General features: G+C 37.0%; 4 protein-coding genes and 1 long non-coding RNA gene across 6 annotated transcripts; 2 read left to right on the top strand and 3 right to left on the bottom strand.

The window, feature by feature from the left end:
• Positions 1–395: 395 nt before the first annotated feature.
• Positions 396–941, bottom strand: LOC147542604 (uncharacterized). Its single transcript, XM_086635318.1, has one exon. It carries the CDS (start codon positions 939–941, stop codon positions 396–398), a length of 546 nt encoding a protein of 181 aa, XP_086491444.1.
• A 2892-nt stretch (positions 942–3833) lies between these two features.
• LOC147542605 (E3 ubiquitin-protein ligase UPL5-like) lies at positions 3834–5759 on the top strand. The gene has a single exon (XM_086635319.1). It carries the CDS (start codon positions 3834–3836, stop codon positions 5757–5759), a length of 1926 nt encoding a protein of 641 aa, XP_086491445.1.
• Positions 5760–7272: 1513 nt separating this feature from the next.
• LOC147542606 (E3 ubiquitin-protein ligase AIRP2-like) lies at positions 7273–9844 on the bottom strand. Of its 2 annotated transcripts, none has more exons than XM_086634947.1 (5): positions 9559–9844; positions 8545–8707; positions 8365–8431; positions 8048–8282; positions 7273–7834 (listed from the first exon to the last, which is right to left on the bottom strand). In XM_086634947.1, the coding sequence occupies exons 1-5, from the start codon at positions 9639–9641 to the stop codon at positions 7618–7620; spliced, it is 765 nt and encodes a 254-aa protein (XP_086491073.1). In that variant the 5' UTR covers positions 9642–9844; the 3' UTR covers positions 7273–7617. The 2 variants fall into 2 exon arrangements, with proteins under 2 accessions (XP_086491073.1, XP_086491074.1); XM_086634948.1 differs by having other exon boundaries at positions 8545–8702; positions 9559–9695.
• Positions 9845–15958: 6114 nt separating this feature from the next.
• AZG2 (Xanthine/uracil permease family protein) lies at positions 15959–17684 on the top strand. Its single transcript, XM_086636928.1, has one exon. It carries the CDS (start codon positions 15992–15994, stop codon positions 17642–17644), a length of 1653 nt encoding a protein of 550 aa, XP_086493054.1. The 5' UTR covers positions 15959–15991; the 3' UTR covers positions 17645–17684.
• A 1056-nt stretch (positions 17685–18740) lies between these two features.
• LOC147542608 (uncharacterized) lies at positions 18741–19352 on the bottom strand. The gene is made up of 2 exons (XR_015223696.1): positions 19213–19352; positions 18741–19079 (listed from the first exon to the last, which is right to left on the bottom strand). It is a non-coding gene; the product is annotated as an uncharacterized LOC147542608 (long non-coding RNA).
• Positions 19353–20202: the final 850 nt, after the last annotated feature.

Raw genomic sequence — 20202 nt, forward strand, 5'->3', positions numbered from 1 at the left:
ATAGTTATTCTCATCATTTAATGTCCACAATAAAAACATTCTAAAAACGTGCTCGAGGCTTCTCCCATTGAAGTTTGGTATTTGAAGTCTTACAAATATTTGGAAAGGAAGTTGTCTAAATTCAAAATATCTTCTTCAATTACCTCTTTGATTTCCTGAATTTGGTGTAGTAGGGTTGGTTTGAGTTTTTCTCGGCATTAGAGTGGGTTGTGGTCACTAGCTGCTTTCTTTTCTACTTCCACTTTCATATCATAGTCATCATCTTCTTCTTCCTTTTTTAATTTTATTGATTCTTTTTCTTCCATCTCTTCTTCATCTCTCTCATTATCAGCCCAATTCTTCTCAGTAATCCCTAATCTTTGTTGGTCACCTCTAATTTTAGCAACCAAAATAGCTTATTCAGACTTCTTAATCAACGTATCAAACAATCTCTCCTCTGGCTTATCTCTACCCCTTCCACTTTGATCCTGAAACTCACCAATATACTCATAATGCAAATAAGATTCTCTATCTCTCATCCCATGTTTAGAGAAGTAATTTCCCTCAATTACCAACTCGTCCAAATCGGCTCGTTTTTTATTCCTCACTGCAACCGACCTAGATAGAAATTCATTAGTAGTCGGTTGTTTTAAGCTTCTGATATGATTTAAATGCCGATTGATTTCGTAATCCTCTTGTAATGCATCGAATTCAGAAAATTCATCGAGATTTAGTGGAGATTCGTACTGTTCCAAGACGACAACGGTGTCGCGGGAGAGAAGGTCGAGAGGAGTGGGTTTTCTTTTGATTTCATTAATGGTTGTATCATGGAATGATTGAGGAAAATAGAGATTATCGAGTTCCATTGTTGACCTACTTAGTTCCTTCGTCCTTGTCTCCTCAATCATCTCTTCTTCTGAGTTCTGGATGGTGACGAGAGGTCTCGCCGTTGCGGTATCCATTGAAGGGCCATGGGATATTCTACAGTCATCTTTTTGAGGAAAAACACTAGCGGCATGGTCCAAACGTCAACCCTAGTAGTCGTAGCAATTGAATTAATAATCACATCGTCTTCCTGATGGAAAGAGAAAATAGGCGGTTGCGGTGGTAAGATTTCTATTAGGAGTTCTCTTTCAATGTTCCCTCTTTCGTTTTCAAAAGGTGTAGTAACGGTTGTAGGTGTAGAATAATATGATGAATGAGGGAGAGGAGAGCATCCGGTGAAGTTACTATTAGGATAATGATGAACATAAAACAAAACGAATTCAAAGAAATGATCAAAGAGAAAATACAAACAATTGAGAGAACAAACGATGAAGTTACTATTAGGATAATGATGAAACAATAACTATATTGTCTATGATTTCAGAGTGGCTTTTAGTGAGGGAGAGGAGATGCGTCGGGTGAACTGTGTTGCTGAGCAAACAAGAAATCATCGCGGAGAAAGGAGAGGGAGAACTTTGGCTGTATGCGCCAGGGTGCCAACCTAATAGATTTTGCTCATTCCAACCATTGATGATAGTGCTGAATTTCATTTGTTGTGTGTCATTCTTCTTAGCTAATCGCGGCGACATCCCAAGGACATGAGATTACTAATGAAAGCATGGAAATATGGTGTTAAGCCACTACCACTATATGTTCAACATATAGGTGTTTAAGTCCCGACCAGTCTTGGGAACCAAAATGCACACAATGCGAAAATAGTACTACTGACAATTGAATTGACATATAATAAAAACTTGAACTGCCAAGCTTAGACGAGATAATCAAACACTTCGGTTCAAACATTTCAACAAGTCCCAAATAGAGCAACCACAAAATTCTGCTTGTAAATTACCTCATTATACACTTGCAGTATATCAAACAGGAAAGGAAAAGGGAATCTAGAGAGTAAACGAAAAAGTTCAAGTCTAATCAAAAGGAACCATTTGCCTCCTGAATACCTCAAGCATAAGAGTTTCTTTTCTGGATATCATTTCATGGGAAAACTGTTGCTCTACTGTGATGTATGGCTCTTATCTATATGTGTTAAAATGTTCATGAAGATGTCTTATGCTATCACAGGTGAAAGATCATGTGAAGCTTGTCTGGGACAAGACTCTGTTCACTTATTTGTGGCATTCAGCAAGAGAGGTGGCATATAGCAAGACTCTGTTCACTTATTTGTGGCATTCAGCAGGAGAGGTGGCATATAGCTGGGAATAGAGTGAGTTACAATATGTTCTTCATTGAATTTCTTCTTGTTGCTCTCGTCAAGTTTCGACCTCTTAATCTAAAATGCATCTATCAATATAATTTAATTTAGGCGCCTAGTAGTTTGTAGGCAAGTCGCCTTGAAAAGGACACGTGCCTCCGGCACGCACGGATGCTCTTGTAGAGCATTTTAAGTGCTATACTAACCCAAAGATATTAGAAATACAAGAGCGTGTTAACTCTTTTTGGTTCTGGGGAAATTTTCACTATTCGAGCTACCAAGGGGTCGGTCTTTTTCCAGCAAAGCCATAGGGGCTGGTCTTAGGTTTCTGAGTACAATGATGCAAGTGGGCACTGTGCTTACGAAGACCTAGCCCACAAACAAATCCACTCCTTCACTCATATTCTCTTACCTAAACAAACCAAATAGAAGTATCAAAAGAACAAGCCACATTTTATTATCTTAACACCAATTGTGTCCATATACAACTGTAAAAAAATATCAAAAGAAAAAAACGAAGAACAATCCACATTTCATCACCATCTTCTTCTCTAAAACCCTACAAGTAAAAAAAAAACAATTAGGAAGCCAAATCAAAAGTAAAGTTTGATCAAGAAAACATTAATCAGGAAAGCAAACAATAATTTTTACCCCGTTGTTATGATAAGAGTGTTGTTTTGATAAGAGTGATGAGATTTGAAGATAGTGATAGAAATTTTTCCAAGAACCCTATACATTTTCAAAGAAAATGAAAATTACAAACATACCGATCATAAAAGATAGCTGACAGAAAAAGTGAACCTTTCATCCTCACCTACCAGAATCAGTCACTGATGTCATTGTTATATTCCCTTATATACTTATGTATATGGGAAACCCGAATCTCTATTTCTCTATTTCTTGAACATATTTCGGCTTCACTTTGAATTTTTTTTATAAAGATGATAATCTGGCTGTGGAACATCAATGTGACTGATACCTATTTAACAATTGGTATCAGAGCCTGAAAGTGTACAGGCCAAAAAGTATAGCACTCTGATACCTATTTGACAATTGATATCAGAGCCTGAAAGTGTACAGGCCAACAAGTATAGCACTCTGATATCCATTTGACAATTGGTATCAGAGCCTGAGTGACAGGCTAGAGTATTGTGCTCTGATCCCATATGAGAAATGGATATCAGAGCCTGAGCTACAGGATGAAGATGTATAGGTTGAAAATGTATTACATCCTGATACCCATTTAACAATTGGTATCTTAGCCTATGTGATAGGAAAACGAACATGTTGCTCTGGTCCTAGTGATGGATGGACTTAGAGGTTGATAGCTTACGAGATATGTTCCAAGAGCCTAGTGATAGGGGCAAATGGATGTGTTTTGGGAGCTTGAGAAGACAAGCAAGAAGATATGCATAAGAACATTTGGTATGTTCGGAAGCATACTTCCGGAGCCTGGATGGCAGGTTCAAAGGGATGGTTTTCCGATCCCATGATGGTTGGTATCTATGCTCGAAGAGTGTGACGAAGAGCTTAGTGATTCTCCCACTATGGTATGTGATTGAAGTTTAAACATATATACTTCAATCATTAGGTCTTTGACTATTTAATTATTGGTTGAGTGTAGTATTCACCTTTTTATTCTTTTCTTTACCCAAAGGAGATGGAAAAATGCCTTATGAATAAAGAAGAACTACAACAGATTGAATTCATACCTAAGATTGAATTCATTGATTCCAGAGTAAAATCTTATGTAAGAAAGAAGTGTCACCAGCCAGCGGTTGGACTTCTACGAAATTTGGTGGCATCTATTTCACACCTTATTAATAGTAACGATGAAGATATTCATGAAAGGAGTAGAGGAAAATACGTGTTAGAATATCTTAACGAGTACTTAAGTATGATCTCTGATGTCCGTAAAAATAAAGAACACCTCCGCCTATTTAAAGCGTATGGAATGCCAGAGTATATATTCTATTTATACCAGTCTCCCGTTCCAAATAATAAAGAGATAGCTGAAGAATCAATTCGTCTATTTATCTATCCTAACATTCAATCATTTCCTATCTATAAACAACATCAATTAGGTAATATAGTTCTACGTTTTTGCGTGCTTCTCCGTGACAAAATAACAACTACTTCTGAACGTTTATTGTACTATTCATGTCGTCATACATATGGTTCTTTACTTGAATCAATTGGTTCTTCAAACACTCGAGTTTCATTTAATCTAATGCCACAGACTTTAATTCGTGAGCTTCACCCTTTTATGAATGAGCTCACAAAACAGTTGGTTGTGAATATGAAGTTGATAAGAGAGTCTTGCTTCTGCCGAGTTCCTTTTGAGGTAAAATCACGATTTCAGAATGATATAAGCCAGTTCTCTTTATTTACGCTCCATATATGTACCAACATAGAGGAACATATGAGATCGAAAGGTTTGTCACTTGACTCTCTTCCTATGGTGGCTTCTCCGTGGGCTGTTCTGCGCAATGGTTGTTATGAGTATTATGTGAAAGAGCTTATACCGTTTTACGATGATTTTGATACTTTGTTGAACAACGTTGATCTCGGTCTGACTTATATGGATGATGGAGTTGAGTACACAAGATGTACACAGTGTGAGTTTAATCACGGGTGGTCTTATTATCTCCCAGTTCTCAAGGAATTAGATGCTATCTCTAAACTTTATCACCCTGCAGAAAAGAACCTCTCCTCTTGCTTGTATTCTCACCAAGATTCGATAAACAAACTTATTATGAAGTCGAAGAGAGGTGATGATCATCGATGGCTTCTTAGACATAAGAGTTTAGTTAGTAATGAATCTCGAAGACATTTGATTAAGATGATATTCCCTGACCAAGTTCAGAATGGTAGTCACATACAAACAATGAGCATTGACAGATCTAAGTTAGTAGTTGATTCTTTTGAGCAAGTTGGGCTTGCAAATCCCATTTCTTTGCGGAACAGAATCATACCTCAGTTCAAAAATGGGCAACTTGTTGCAGGTCCTTGTGTCTTCGGTGAGTGGCTTCGCTTGGTATGTCAACAGCTATTCACTCCACAAAATTCACTCTTTGTGTCTTATCAACATAACCAAGAGAGGCTCTTTCCTAATCCAGGAATTCACTCAACAAAAGTAGATGCTCAACAACTTGAATATTATCGGTTTTGTGGTCGAATGATCGGTTTAGCAATGATGCATGACGTGCAAATAGGCATTGGATTTGATCGTTTGTTTTTCTTACAATTAGCCGGATCTACAATCACTTTGGAAGATATACGTGATGCAGATCCGTACATGTATAAAAGCTGCAAAGATATCCTAAAGATGGATACCGAGTTCATAGATGCAGATGGTTTGGGATTGACCTTTGTTTGGGAAACTGAAGAAGTAGAAGAAGAGTCAGGTTCGACGAGGAAAATTGTGGAGTTGTGTCCAGGGGGTAGCACAATGGGTGTGTATAGCATTAATAGAGAAGAATATATAAAACTTGTTATACAACATTGCTTCGTCGAATCAATTGCAGAGAAGGTAAAACTATTTATCCGAGGACTTGATGATGTTCTTACTCGAAAGCTATGTTGAAAAAGTCGGCAACAGGGACTAGTCGGCGGACCCGGGACTGGGCTTAGTCGCTAATAGTCGTATTTACACGGGACTAGTCGTATAATATAAATATATAATTTATTTTGTATAAGTAATTATTATAGGTATAAATATAAACATTTGAGACAAATTCAAACCAACCAAAGTATTCTAACATCATATTAAATGACACGGTATGAAATCATTCAACAATCACGGATATATTCAAACCCTAATAACTACATTCCAATTATAAACATGCTTTCAACTTTAAAAGACTAAGAAATCAGTAAAAAAAACAACATATGGTCTCTAGAGAGCGAAAGAGTAGTTAAAAGAAAATGAAGAAAATAAAGAGAGAAACTAGCTTAAAAACTTGTTTGAAGAAGAGGATAGCTTCAAAATCTACTTGAATCTTGTTTGGTTGATGTTTGGAGATGAGAAGATGAGTGAAGAAGGCAAAGCTTCAAACCCTAGAGCAGTCTTCTCGTTGGAAAATAGAAAAATAAAATAAAAAATACATGCTGTCCCTTATAAGTCCCGACTAGTCGGACTAGTCAACTCGACCCTAGTCGGGCCGAGTCGGGGCTTTAGGCGAAATTAGGCCCGACTAGGGTTTTCAACCCTAGGCGAGTCGGCAAAGTGGGGACTGAGGAGTAGTCGGGGACTAGCAGGGGACTAGTCCCGACTTTTTCAACATAGCTCGAAAGTGCCGAAAAAACTTATTCAAGAGTATAGAGTTGGAAGATCTTGATCATATGTTGCTCTATAAAACAACTTGCGGAGATGATTGGAGTGAAAATGGAAATGGCAATGAAGTTGTTGATGATAGTAGTAGGAGTACTTGTTTTCAGAGAATAGTTGAAACCATCTTACCCAACAATGGAGGCAAGTATACTCATCTGCCATTATCCTGTAAACAAGAATCCGGTCTGTTTCTTGTCTAAAGCAAGCTAGAGTTTTCTGTTATTACTCAAGAGTGTCTTACAAGATTGTAGGTAGCCTATTGCTAATGTAATGTCGTTTTTTTGTTAAGTTCTAAGTCAGGATACGAAATCTAAATTGAGGTTCTAATTGGCTCAGATCTGATTTTAGAATGTTTGTCTTTGTCTCACTCGTAATGTTTACTCGTTTGAATGGTTAATTGGGGTTTATTTGAGTCAGACGATTCATATTTGGACTAGTCAGAATGAATTAGATTCAAACAATGAGAAAATCATTTAAATAGCCTTTCTCATAGGATTCAAACTGTTTCAAGTATAAATTATATTGTTTTCTCTTTGCTCCCACTGTAAATTGGAAAACCCGATTTCTTGATATAATAACATACTTTTTTCGAATTTGATTGAAGTTGTAGGGATTTCTTGAAATTTTTGAATTTGCCTAGCAGATTAAGATAAACTATTTCAAGTATAAATTAAATGCTTAATGACCAAAGCCGACGTGAATTTACAGTGTTAATGAAAATGCGATGTATACACCACACTCGTTTCGTAATAAAACTATGCCAACATAATACAAGGATATATCATACATTAGTATACTAACTTATATACAATTATACATTATGAGAAGTATAATACTTTCTTTCTTTCTAGTTTCATTCAAATTTCTCAGGTTGCCAAAAAGCTGAGAATGGATATGAAACATACCTTATCCAGTATATAATGTTACATTTGCTTTATATTTACATTATAAATCCTTCTTTATCATCGATTTATTCTGAGGGAATACCGGGCAATTCAGACCCACTTGTTTCACCCTCGAACAAGGATGACCAACCAGACTTATCCATGCCAGACTCTATCTACAATGGGTGGTCGGCTATATAATTACATTGTCGGTCGACTTCTATGAATTAGATCATATAATCATGTACAAAGAAGAGGGTGTCAGGAAGGACCGGAACTACAAGAGGCAAGGAGTCAACATAAAGATAGAAACATCGGTAATTCTCCTTTGCCATTGCTGTTGTATCTAAAACATCGTTGTAAGTTGTGAGAACCCACAAATCTTCTGAGCTAACTGTCTCTAAACAACCACGGCAAAAAGGGCATGATTGAGAACGAATGTTCCTGATGGAAGGAAAAAACATGTTTCTTCATTTTATCAGTAAGTTGTTAAATGTTATTAGAGATCTAACAAAATGGATAAGGAGAGTTCCACAAGTTAGTCTCACATTGTGGGAAACCAAAGCTCCACAAGAGAGATTTTAGGGAGAATATTCAATGTGGTACTATCTTGTGCAACTCTTTTGACAATATGAAAATAGAGTTTCGGTTTTTTACCAATCATGAAAGCAGTCGAGGCAAAGAGAATGACCACAGTTAGGCAAGACCATCTTTGTGCAAGCTTCCATGCAAATTCCACATTCATCTTCTATCTTAGGATCTTTGTTGGAACTCATCCTAGACTCTTCGACTGTCTTCCTGCCGGAAACTTCAGAACACCTACCCATCTTACTTTTTTCTTCTAATTCAGTTAAGTCACTGTCTAGGAGCTTAAGAGATGGATATATAACAGCTGCAAAATGGTCATCATTCAGAAAACAAGTATAGACAACCCAAATTGGGTTAATCTTTGGGGAGAATTCGTAAATACACACCGTAGAATTCTCTTAGACTGGCTCTCCTTTCATGCGCAGATATGGTTGTCTTCCCATCAACATGTACCTAAATGTCGAGAAAGGAGATCAATTAAGATACTAAACGAAAGCGGAAACCTCGTGAACTTCAACTAGTAACTGAATAAGAGAAGTGTACTAGGAAAAAAGATGGCAACCCACCTTATAAATAAGTATATGGAGAAGGCCTAAGTAATTGGGGAGACTGTCTGTACAACTATACTCCATCCATTCAATCAAGAACATAAAGAATGGAGCAAGAGGACTATAAGATAATCTCATTTGAAGGTATTCTCCACCATAATCTCTTGGGAGAGAAACTGCCCTACAAATGATCAGTACCCAAATTCAAATTTGTCAGCTCATCCAAATAAGAACTAACAATCCAACTTAATTTTTTTTGAATAAGATGATTGAATCCAACTTAATCACCTTAGGAATTCAATTAACGGTAAACACATAAGAAATGTCGCGGGGAAGATCTAATGAAACTAGAAAACTAATAATTAAAGAAAGTAAACACTCATAAATTCACACAAAACCTTAGATATTTACTTAGTTCCGTTGGTGAGATATACGTCCACGACGAACAATGACATTATGATTTTCATCACGCATGTACGAAGAACAAGCTCCAAAAGATATCTTAAGAATTGTAACCGTAACATTGGGACTCCACTACTCTTCAAAACACAAAAATATGATATACTCCTTACTTTGATAGCCGCCCTTTATAAGACTAGATAGAGTAAACATAAGTAATCGGTCTGACAAAATTTTCTGGTCGTCCAGGGCGCCCCCGACGACAATAGAGAACCAATTCCTTATTAATGGTTTCTCTGGTTTTCGACCTATATTCAAAGCACTTTCAACAAGAAACTCTCAAGAAATGAGGAAAAAATTATATTAGATCAAGTTAAGTGTTTCAAACATGTAGGTTGAAATGGGCCAGTGTTCTCCATATGGAACTTTGATCATCATGACATTTAGAAAGGATGAAAATCAACATAACCTTCATGTGACTCTCTGTCTCTCTCTCTCTAATATGTGTATGGGTATGGGTTTTACCATAATTTGAGATTGAATCAACAAAAGTTGCAGAAATATAATGAGAAACAAAATAGACATGAGCAAAAAGAAAAACAAAAAAAGATGAAGTGGGAAGAAGAAACTTACAGGGCATTAGCATGATGTATATCAACTTCAAGAGCTTTGATAGATTCTTTATAAGACAATTTATTTGCTTGTTTTTTCCCCATCTTTTCTCCCTTTTGTTTTCTTGGTAGAAACAAAGGGAAAGGAAAAATGAAATAACAAAAGCAAGCTTGTTTACAAAAAGGAAGCTTTTAAAGGTGAGAATTTATTTGGGTATAGAGAGAGAGAGAGAGAGAAGGGTTTGCTTAGAATTAAATCATCTAAAACTCCACTTCAAGTCAAGAAAGGGATGCCTTGTCTCTTGAATATCCTTTCCAATTTGCCTTTCATTTACTTAATCATTCTTAAACAGAATATTTATTTTAAATTGCTAATTATATTAAGTCCAATCAAAGTCACATTGTTATTTGCATTATTGTATATCTATAGTTTGGATAAGATAAGTCATAAATCTGTCTTTTGCCTTGCTTATTTGAGTTGTCAATAATAAATCGGGGCAGGATTTCCTTGCACCATCCTTAATGGAATCTTTTTTTTTTTTTTGATGAGGGATTAATGGAATCTTGTTGGTGGAAAAAAAAGGACAAGATGGTTGTTACTCATTAATAGGACATTCTAATTGAAAATATAGCAATCTTAACAAGCTCTCGTCGAAACATTCGAGAAGAATTATCACTATAAACTAATACTCTTTAGTAACAATGGTCCTTTACTCCTTCATTTTCCAAATAAATTGGTAATCTAACAAAATATTTAAAAGCGATGTCGTGTTTGTTTTGTTCGGAAAAAAATTGAAAGGGGCTTCTAAAGGGACTACTTTCTGGCTAAAGGCGGCATTTTTAAATGAACCCCCATATGTTTCTTCTTCGGGGTGCCTGGCTGCCTCTAGAAATGGTTACGCCTTTAACTATGTTCTTGCTTTAACTTTGAGTTTGTCTGTAATTTAATATCTTTCCTGCTGCGAGTCTGTAATTTTAGTTTGGCAGGGGCTTTTTTACATACACTTCGGCATCTCCTTTACTTGAACAAAAAATACTTTAGATGTGAGTGTATATAATGAAAATGGTAAGTGCCTTTAGAATTTCTCATTGCCCCATAACATTTTCTTAGGGCTAATAACATATGGTGGATTCTTTGGGACATCCTAAAACTATCTCCGGAAAATAAAGACTTAGTAATCAAGATTGACTTAAAAGCATATTTATTTTTTAGTTCATTTCATTGTTTTTTGCCTCTTAATCTTCATCTTCACCTCTTCCCCCAACTTCCAACCACCAGCACCATTTTCGACCACCTCTCTCTCTCTCTCTCTCTCTCTCTTGCAAGCTCTGTCTCTCTCGCTCTACTGTATATCTCTCGCTTTCATTATAATTGATCAAAGTCTTTATTTTCCGAAGACTTTTTAGGATTCCCAAAGTCACGGCCTAAAACATTTAGAAGCCAAATCAGTGGTTGTTTTACTTCCGCAAAAAAAAAAAAAAAAAAAAAAAACAGGCTCCTACAGGGCCTCACTTTCGCTAAAGGCACCTTTTTAAGTGAATGCCCACATATTTTGATGTAGTAGACTAGTAAGTGACTCTAGATAGAATGGGGGCGCCTTTTAACAATTAAGTCTAGTGTCACTAAAACCTTCCTTTGTATGAGGAGTTTGAATTTCCAAATAAGTCGGGCCTTGGAATTAAGGGCTAAAACATAATAAGAAATTTCACACACCCTGAGTTATTATTATCCATAATGGGGTGTGGTTAAAATCTTGTGCAAGTGTTATTGGTGTGTATAACAATAACCCATGGCCCAAACATGGCCGTTGCAATATTTCTTAAAAAAAGAAAAATTATTTTCAATATTTAGATGCACTACTGAAAATTCTTTGAAGTGATACTTTCTTTTGATATTGTTATAATTAAAAGAAGCTTATCAACAAGGACATGAGTACATGAAAATGGGATAAATACTATATCAAATATAATTTGCAGCCTAATATTTTAGGTTGAAAGTATTCCTCACAAATATGTACATAATATACGTTACATAGCGTACAAAATGTATGAAGAGGCCTGTTTTTTTGCTTTCAAATGGCTCGATTGGAAACTTGAAGACGCTATACTAAGATTAAAATTATTACTTCTCAACAAAAAAAAAAAAAAAAAAAAAAGATTAAAATTTTTACCTCTTTCTCAAAAAAAAAAGAATTAAGACTAAAATAATAAGAGTTGCTGCACAACCTAATAATTGAGTCGACTAGTTGGACAAACTGAAATGTAAGCATTTCAACACAAACAATATCTTGGCCAAAGTTTTTTAAGCAGCGATTTGTCTGATCAGCCGAATAAATTGATGGACACAACGCATATGGATTGTAGATTAGTTTTGAATTGGGCAAAGTGGGGATAAAGAAAAATACGATATGATTTTCAGTCAGACAAAAAAGCATAAGCACTATCTTTTTTTGCTAGCGCTTTAGGGAAAGCTAAATAGTTTCCGGAAAGTGAATTTTAAAGAGAATATGCAAAATTTTAAAAATTTTCTGGGGAAACATATTCTATAGGAAATATGTTTCAAAATAAAAATAAAGGGTGCGTCTATAGGCGCCTCCCAAAACTACTGTAGGGGCCTCCCCTCTGTAGGCGCCTCCCTAACCGACTATAGGGGCCTCCCGAGCACCCCCCCCTCTTATTCTCCTCTGGTAAAACCTAGTAAGATTTCGAACATCATCACCTCTGCGTAAGCTTTCTACTAGTTTGGATCTTCATTAATGGTGGGTCACGAATCAAGATTCAATGAGTTCTATAGATTTGTTTGACAGGAGATGATGTCGTTGCCTCCTCCTATTCGAATGAATCGTCTGCTTCTATTGGACTCAACAGAGAAGGAAGTTTGAAAAACCAATTGGTTAAGGTTTAATCTTTGTCGGACTCACCAGGCCGACGACTGTCGGACTCTCCAGTCTGATTTGTTTCGGGCTGGACCAGTCCGAGACAAAATTGTGGCCCTCGGACTGGTCTGCCCGAATGGGGGGCGCCTACAGGTGTCAGGTGTTGACTGCTGGTCAAACAGCTATGGGAGGCCCCTATAGCAATTCGGGGAGGCGCCTATAGAGGCGCCCAAAAATAAAAGACTATCCACCTCATCTCACCTCTCTCTCTCTCTCCACCTCACCTCTCTCTCTCCCTACCACTCTCTCTGTCTTCTCCGACCAGGTCGCCGACCTGGAAAGATAAAAAAAAATTTACTTTTTTTTCTCACTCTCTAGAAACTCCGGCGAAGGGAAACCCCTTCGCCGGAATTTCAAGAGAGAGAGTGAAATTTTTTTATTTTTGTTTTATCTTTCCAGGTCGGCGGCCAGCGACCTGGTCAGAGAAGACAGAGAGAGTGGTGGGGAGAGAGAGAGGTGAGGTGGATAGAGAGAGAGAGAGAGAGAGAGAGAGAGAGGTGAGGTGGAGAGAGAGAGAGAGAGAGGTGAGGTGGAGGGTTTTTTATTTTTATTTCTCTATAAAAACTTATAAAATTGACCAATTTTTTACCAAGTCTTCACACTCCGGAAACTATTCTGCTTTCCCCAAAGCGTTGGCATTTTTTTCTTTTTGTTGAAGTAAGCATAAGCACTATTCTATTTGAGAGATTAGAGTTCAAATCCTACTATTTAAAAAAAAAAAGTGGTACGAAATTTCTAGTTATCAATGAAACAGTAGAGTTTCGGATGAAAAACAATCAACCAATAATAGACTTGTTCACATAATCTTAATACATAAATTAAGTTAAAATTGAGGTCAATGAGATGGTCTATTAATAGGCTAATACTTACAAAATTAGTAGACCCACCCCTGGATCTCGGCTCATTTTGATGTTATTCGTTTGTTTCATCTTAATTAAGGGGTTAATTATTGTTTAATTAGTTGCACTTCCATATTGTTTACTTGGAAAACCAGCTGTAGTACTAGTGTGTAAGCTCTGTCTTCTTCTGATCCACAAAGTCAACTAAATTTAGATATCCAAAAAAATTATACATAATAAAATAGTTAGAATTTGAAAATATAAATAAAAAGTTTGATCCATTTTCTAAGTTTTCCAATATGCCTGCCTGTTGTTTTAAGAAAAAAAAATTAAGGAATACAAAGTTTTAGGTGAAAACGAATTTTTATTGTAATTTTTTGTTTCCTCTAAAAACCACGGTCACTTAATTTTTTTTTCATTTTCTTCCTCTATCTCCTTTCCTATCACCACAATCAACTCCCACAACACTTCCATTACATTTTTTTCACATCTTTCTTTCTTTCCCTTTGCCCACCACTACCACATTATTTCTCTCTCCTCCTTCGTCTATGTCTTCTCTCTCTCTCGCTCTTCTTCCTTTTTTCTATCCGTTCTAGTGAAGGAGAAGATCCCTTCGATGGAAAACGACACTTGTATGGTGGTTTGGAGTTTATTTTTGGATTTCCCACCCTTTGACATTTTGTACCCCAGAATATTTTCTTGTGTCACAACAAAAAAAGTTGTTTATACTAGCTACAACGTAACGAATAACGTAGATCGTATCGTGCTTATCACATCTTAATGATGTATCAATGCCTTGTAATGACTAACGTAAATCGTAGTCGATTTCTCAAAAAAGAAAAACTGATATTACCTCACGTGGTATGGACTTCGGATATTAGAATTTGTAAAATAGATAAGTCTTGACTGAATATTTTCTTGCAAGTCAGTTTTTAATGAGAGTCTTTCCCAATGGTATCACAACCAGTATTTCAAAAACGTATTGGACCGCATTGATCGTAATCATAGTAGAAGTTTTGTGACTGAAGGTACTGGCAATCTGGCAGTACCCACATCCACGGGGAATGGAATTAGCAGAGTAGATAAGTCTTGAACAATCATTTCTTCATTTGCCGAATTTCAAGGAGATTTAAAATATTTCACCTACATAAAAATGTGTATTGTTCTCAAAAGAAGCAAGTCAATTACCATTAAACAAATAAAAATAACAAAAAACACCAGAGAAAAAAACAACATCCTATCCTCTCCTCGCGCATGCTTAAATTTAAATTACTTAATTTTGGTTACCAGTGTCTTGGGGTTTGATCACTATATAAAATTAAACTAAAACATATCCTTTTAATGCAGGATAAGAGTAGTAATTAGTATTAAACTAGCCTATTACATTTACAAAATTGGATTAGATTCGTTCAAGTAACGAGGAGATACAGAAACCCCCTAACCCCTTCGAGAAAGCAGAAACAATGGCATGATAAGAAAGTCAACAACATAGGGTATGCGCACTATGAAGTTAGAAGAATGTCAAAGTAAAAAATAGAGATGAGATGGCTTAATGTTTTTTAATTAATTTTATTTTGAATATATATTTATAAAAAGTGTAATTATAACATCTTCATGAAAGTTAATTGACAAAGCAACAAAAAAACAAGATTAAATTTGAATTTACCAAAAAATAAAAAGCAAAAGAAATAAAATAGCCACAGAGAGCAAGAGGCCAAAGAAAAAATAACAGTTTTTTACACCAAAAAGTCAAGGTGGTAAGTATGGGACTGGTCTATACTTTATTCTCAACATTTATTTGGGTATCTTTATAGATTTTGTCAAAAAATCTTCTCAGGACACTATAATTAACTCGCTATAATGATGTGAATGTATTTAATATAGAGACTCTCAAAAGAGACACTTTAAAATTAGAGTGTCTTCTTGAGACTCTCTAAGTATCACTCTAAAAGTTTAACCAATAGAAAACTTTGTTTTTTTTACTGGTTATTTCTTATTGAGTTTAAGAGTGACAACTTTACTAAGAGCATGTCCAATGTAAGACTCAAGAAAAACTCTAAAAATCCTACGTGTGAAGTGCGAAAAATGGATCTCTAAATGGTCTCCTTCGTATTTGGTCATTTAGAGACACTCTATTTCAAAACCATCTCCAATGCAACACTCAAGAGAAACTCTAAAAACCTATATTTTGGTTTAAAACTGATTGATTTGCTTATGTAGCACTTAGAGAAACTCAAGAGTGTCCTCTTAAGGATCTCTAAAATAAATCTTGACACATCACTTTAGAGATTCACGTTGAGTTTTGCATTAGAGATGGATTTAAAAGAAAAACTTCTAAAACTCATATATGGCACTCTAAGATTTAGAGTTTGAGTGTTGCATTGGAGATGCTCTAAGTAGAGAAATTTTAAAGATCTCCATCAGAATAGGAAGAGAATCTTAACTCGCACTAGACAACTAGGATTTTAGAGTTTTTGTTAGTGTTCCATTGGAGATGGTCTTACATTTATTGTCAATTTTAACCCATCAAAGTTAAACCCTCACCTCTTACAGATTCTAGTTTAAAAATAAAATCTCTTGTAGAATTCCAAGATAAAAAAAAAATAGAGTCATTTGGTGCTACAGCTTTATAATATATATATGTGTGTGTGTGTGTTTTCATGAGAGAGAGAGAGAGAAGATGGGTGGTAAGTTTTGTGCAAAGTTAGGAGGGGGGTTGTGTTCAAGATTGGGAGAATCATGGAGGAGAAACAATAAGTCAATGAATGAAGCAGTTTCTAAAAGCAAAGTTGGAAAATACTTCAAATTAGAAGAAAGGAACAGCTCTTTCACAAGGGAAATATTTGCAGGTACGACCACCTTTATAACAATGGCTTATGTAATCATAGTTAATGCCACCATACTCGCCGACTCCGGTGGTACATGTTCCATCGCCGATTGTTCTCCGACGAGTACTAACCTTGTGGGTCAAAGCCCAGGACCAGATTGCAAATTCAAACCCAATTTAGGGTACCAAGATTGTCTTTCCAAAACCAAAAGTGATCTTATAGTAGCAACAATTTTGACTTCAATGTTTGGTTGTTTAGCAATGGGAATATTTGCAAACCTACCACTAGCTATAGCACCAGGCATGGGAATCAATGCTTACTTTGCATATAACCTAGTGGGCTTTCATGGGTCTGGCCCCATTAAGTATCAATCTGCATTAGCTGTAGCCTTAGTCGAAGGGTGCGCCTTTCTTGTCGTAGCCTTGATTGGACTTCGCGCTAAGCTTGCTCGTTTGATGCCTCGTCCAGTTCGACTTGCTTGCGCAGCGGGCATTGGCCTTTTCATTGCCTTCACTGGATTACAAGCCCATGAAGGTGTGGGCCTTGTTGGGCCTAGCTCTTCTACATTGGTAACTCTCGCCGCTTGCTCTAGAACCAACCCGGTTACCGGCCAATGTGAGGGCGGTGTGCTAAGAAGTCCGACGTTTTGGCTTGGCTTTAGTGGCTTTTTAATCATAAGTTATGGATTAATGAAAAATATTAAAGGTAGTATGATTTATGGTATTCTTTTTGTTACCTTAGTTTCATGGATTAGAGGAACTAGTGTGACATATTTTCCTAATACCCAAGTTGGTAATAAAAAATTTGAATATTTCAAGAAGATTGTTGATTTCCAAGGGATTCAAAAAACAGCAGGGGCAATAAGTTTTACTGATTTCAATAGGAATGAAGTTTGGGTAGCTTTGTTCACAGTTCTATATACAGATGTTATATCAACAACAGGAACCCTATATTCCCTTGCTGAAATTGGAGGTTTTGTTGATGAAAGAGGAAGATTTGAAGGTGAATATTCAGCTTTTATAGTGGATGCAGTTGCGACAGTTTTTGGTTCCGTTCTCGGAACATCACCGACTGCGGTTTTTGTCGAATCAACGGCCGGAATAATAGAAGGAGGTCGAACGGGCTTAACAACGTTGGTTGTCGGGCTTTTCTTCTTCTTATCTTTGTTTTTTGTACCTCTGTTTGCTAGTGTACCTCCATGGGCTATTGGGCCTGCACTTGTTATGGTTGGGATGATGATGATGAAGGTTGTCAAGGATATAGATTGGGAAAATATTAAAGAAGGTGTTCCTGCTTTTGTTACAATGTTGTTAATGCCATTAACATCTTCACTGTCTAATGGGATTATTGGTGGACTAATGGTATATGTAGCTCTTAATTTGTATGATTATGTTTTAGGGTTTGTTAAGTGGTTGATTAGTCTCAAGAAAACTATGAGTGGCGATGTTCAAAATCAAGTGTCTGCTACTAATACCATTGATCCAATGGTTGAGCTAGTTCCATAAATGTAATTCAGATCGTTTAATGAGAAATTCAACGTTTTTTAAGCTTTTTGTATCCTTTTTCATTTAACAGATATATGACTTCTATGATATTCCCATTCGGCCATTCCTCAAATGTTCTCTTTTTCGTCAGTTCAAATATACTAATCGCAAAAACAGTAATTTCTCGTATGGTTGTCTTTGCAGGGAGTCTCGCATACAATACTAAGATGAGAAATCTTCGCCCATGACTTCTAAAGGGGTCCCATTGTTGTAGCAAAATCACATAAAGCTTAAGAGATGTGTGAACAATTTGCATACAAGAAAAAATGAAAGTGAGAGACAGTGATAGATGAATGAAGTTTTTTCTCCGTTAATACTTCTCTCGTTTTATCTTCATTACTATATAACAAGCGGAAATGTTGAAGAGTAGTGAAGCTCATTTTAGTTGAGTAGTCACATGTAGGGGTGGGAATCGGGCGGGCGCGGACGGGCTCGGGCTACAACGAGCCGGGCTCGGGCGGATCGGGCTCGGATAAGCCGAGCCCGAGGTAGTGAGCCGGGCGGATCGGGCCGGGCGTATTAATGAATTGAAGTGCCCGTAGCCCGTCCGAGCCCGGCTACCCGAACGGGTTTCGACGGGCTCGGGTCGGACGGGCTCGGGTTATAGAGAATTATAAAAAAAATATAAAATAACATCAACTCTCACTCATTTCTCTCTCTAACTTTCTCTCTCTAGAAAACAGAGCTTAACATGATCACAACGTGGTTTATACACAGACCTTAGGTTTGATTCTCATCTTTTAGTTTATGAAAGTGCAAATTTGAATCTTGATAGAACTAGTTTATTTCTAAGATTAAAATATTAAAGGATCCAAATGTTTGAGTATGTATTCATCCTTTATGCATCCAATCTTGATGTGTATTTCGACAATGTATCTTCATAATGTGATCAACTATCCGCTTGAATAAAACCACATTAGGGTTTAGAAAGTAGGCCAACAAAATTTCATATAAACATCCTTAACAGGAATTGTTAGGCAGGAGCTAGATGGATTTTCAAGACCAAGCATCATCATAGCTAGAGGAGCTTGCTGAAAAGGCATGTCATTACCATTGATTTAACCAATATCTCTCTTCTTTGAACTTCAAAAACATGACATATTAAGATATAAGAAAAACTTCCATAATAAGTACACATAACCTAGATTATCCAGATAGAAGAGAAAGATAAAGAAGAAGAATAATAATACTACCAACAAACCAAACCAAGACCTGACTGACAGACAATCATCCCACAACCTGAAAATCTCTTATCATAAAAATAGTACCACAACAAACAACAGATCCCATTAAACAAAAACAAGAAACAAAAAAACAATAGCCAGTGAACCTAGAAGCACTTCCTGTGAACAATCGATGGACCAGACTCATCGTATTCCCCTTTCGATATCCACATCTGCAAAAAGTTAAAAACAATATCAACAAATTATCAATATTCACGTAGTTGGAAGAAGGCTATTAAGAGTAACCATCCATATTCAAAACCAACAAAAAAAATCTCTCTCCATATACATGTCTAAGTGATTTACCTGCTGGAAGGTACTGAGAGAGGCCAAGATGGAACCTCCGATCCAGACACTGTACTTCCTTTCTCCGAAGTCCAAACTCGAGACCCAATCGCATGCAGAAGTAGAAAGAGTAGAAGACTTAAAGTAGATGAAAAATACTAACCATTTTTGTAGATCCTGTTGAATGATGAAGGTGAGATGAAGACTAAAAGTAGCTACTAGGGTTACTGGTAGAGAGAGAGAGCTTTCATTTACGTTAATGGCTTTAGGGTTACAGGTGTGAGGGTTAGGGTTCGGAGAAGGATGGTGGTAGGAGAGAGAGAGGCGGAGAAGGAGAAATGAATTAGGGTTCGGCTGTGAGGGTTTTTATAGACTCGTCAACTTAATCCAACGGCTGAGATGTGATTTGAAGGGGCGCCCTATCTCAGCCGTTGGATTTAAAATGACACGCGGATTAAACACGGGTACACTGTCGGGCTATCTTTCGGGCTTCGTAGTCGGGCTCGGTCGTCGGGCTTGGTCGTCGGGCTTGGTCGTCGGGCTATGCATCGGGCCGGGACTCGGACGGGCTTAACTGGCCGGGACTCGGAATTGAGAACCTGTCCGAGCCCGGCCCTATTAGCCCGTTATATCGGGCCGGACTAGCCCGGCTCGGGGCTGCTTCGGTCATCGGTCTCTCACGGTTCGGGCCGAACGGGCCGGATCGCGGGTTTCCGGACCGTTTTCCCAGCCCTAGTCACATGTATATCTCTCAACCGGAGAGATCATGGCTCAAATCTTTCTGTGTACGGAAAATGCTAGAGTAAACAAATACTCCTTAGTAAATGTATATGGATGTCATAAAATGCAGAACTAGTTTTTATGCTCGGGAACTTCATGGATTCCCAAAATAAGAACTTAAGAAGTACCGGAGCTGGGCGATTTTATTCTATGTGCTAACTCGGCTCAAGGATTATTGTGTTTTTTAAGTAAAGCAGAGTTGATCTGGAGCTACAAGTAATTAAACGACCC

Source organism: Eschscholzia californica, unplaced genomic scaffold (assembly GCF_041429995.1).
Source record: "Eschscholzia californica isolate CP2 unplaced genomic scaffold, dmEscCali1.0.p SCAF_4, whole genome shotgun sequence".
Taxonomy (NCBI): domain Eukaryota; kingdom Viridiplantae; phylum Streptophyta; class Magnoliopsida; order Ranunculales; family Papaveraceae; genus Eschscholzia; species Eschscholzia californica.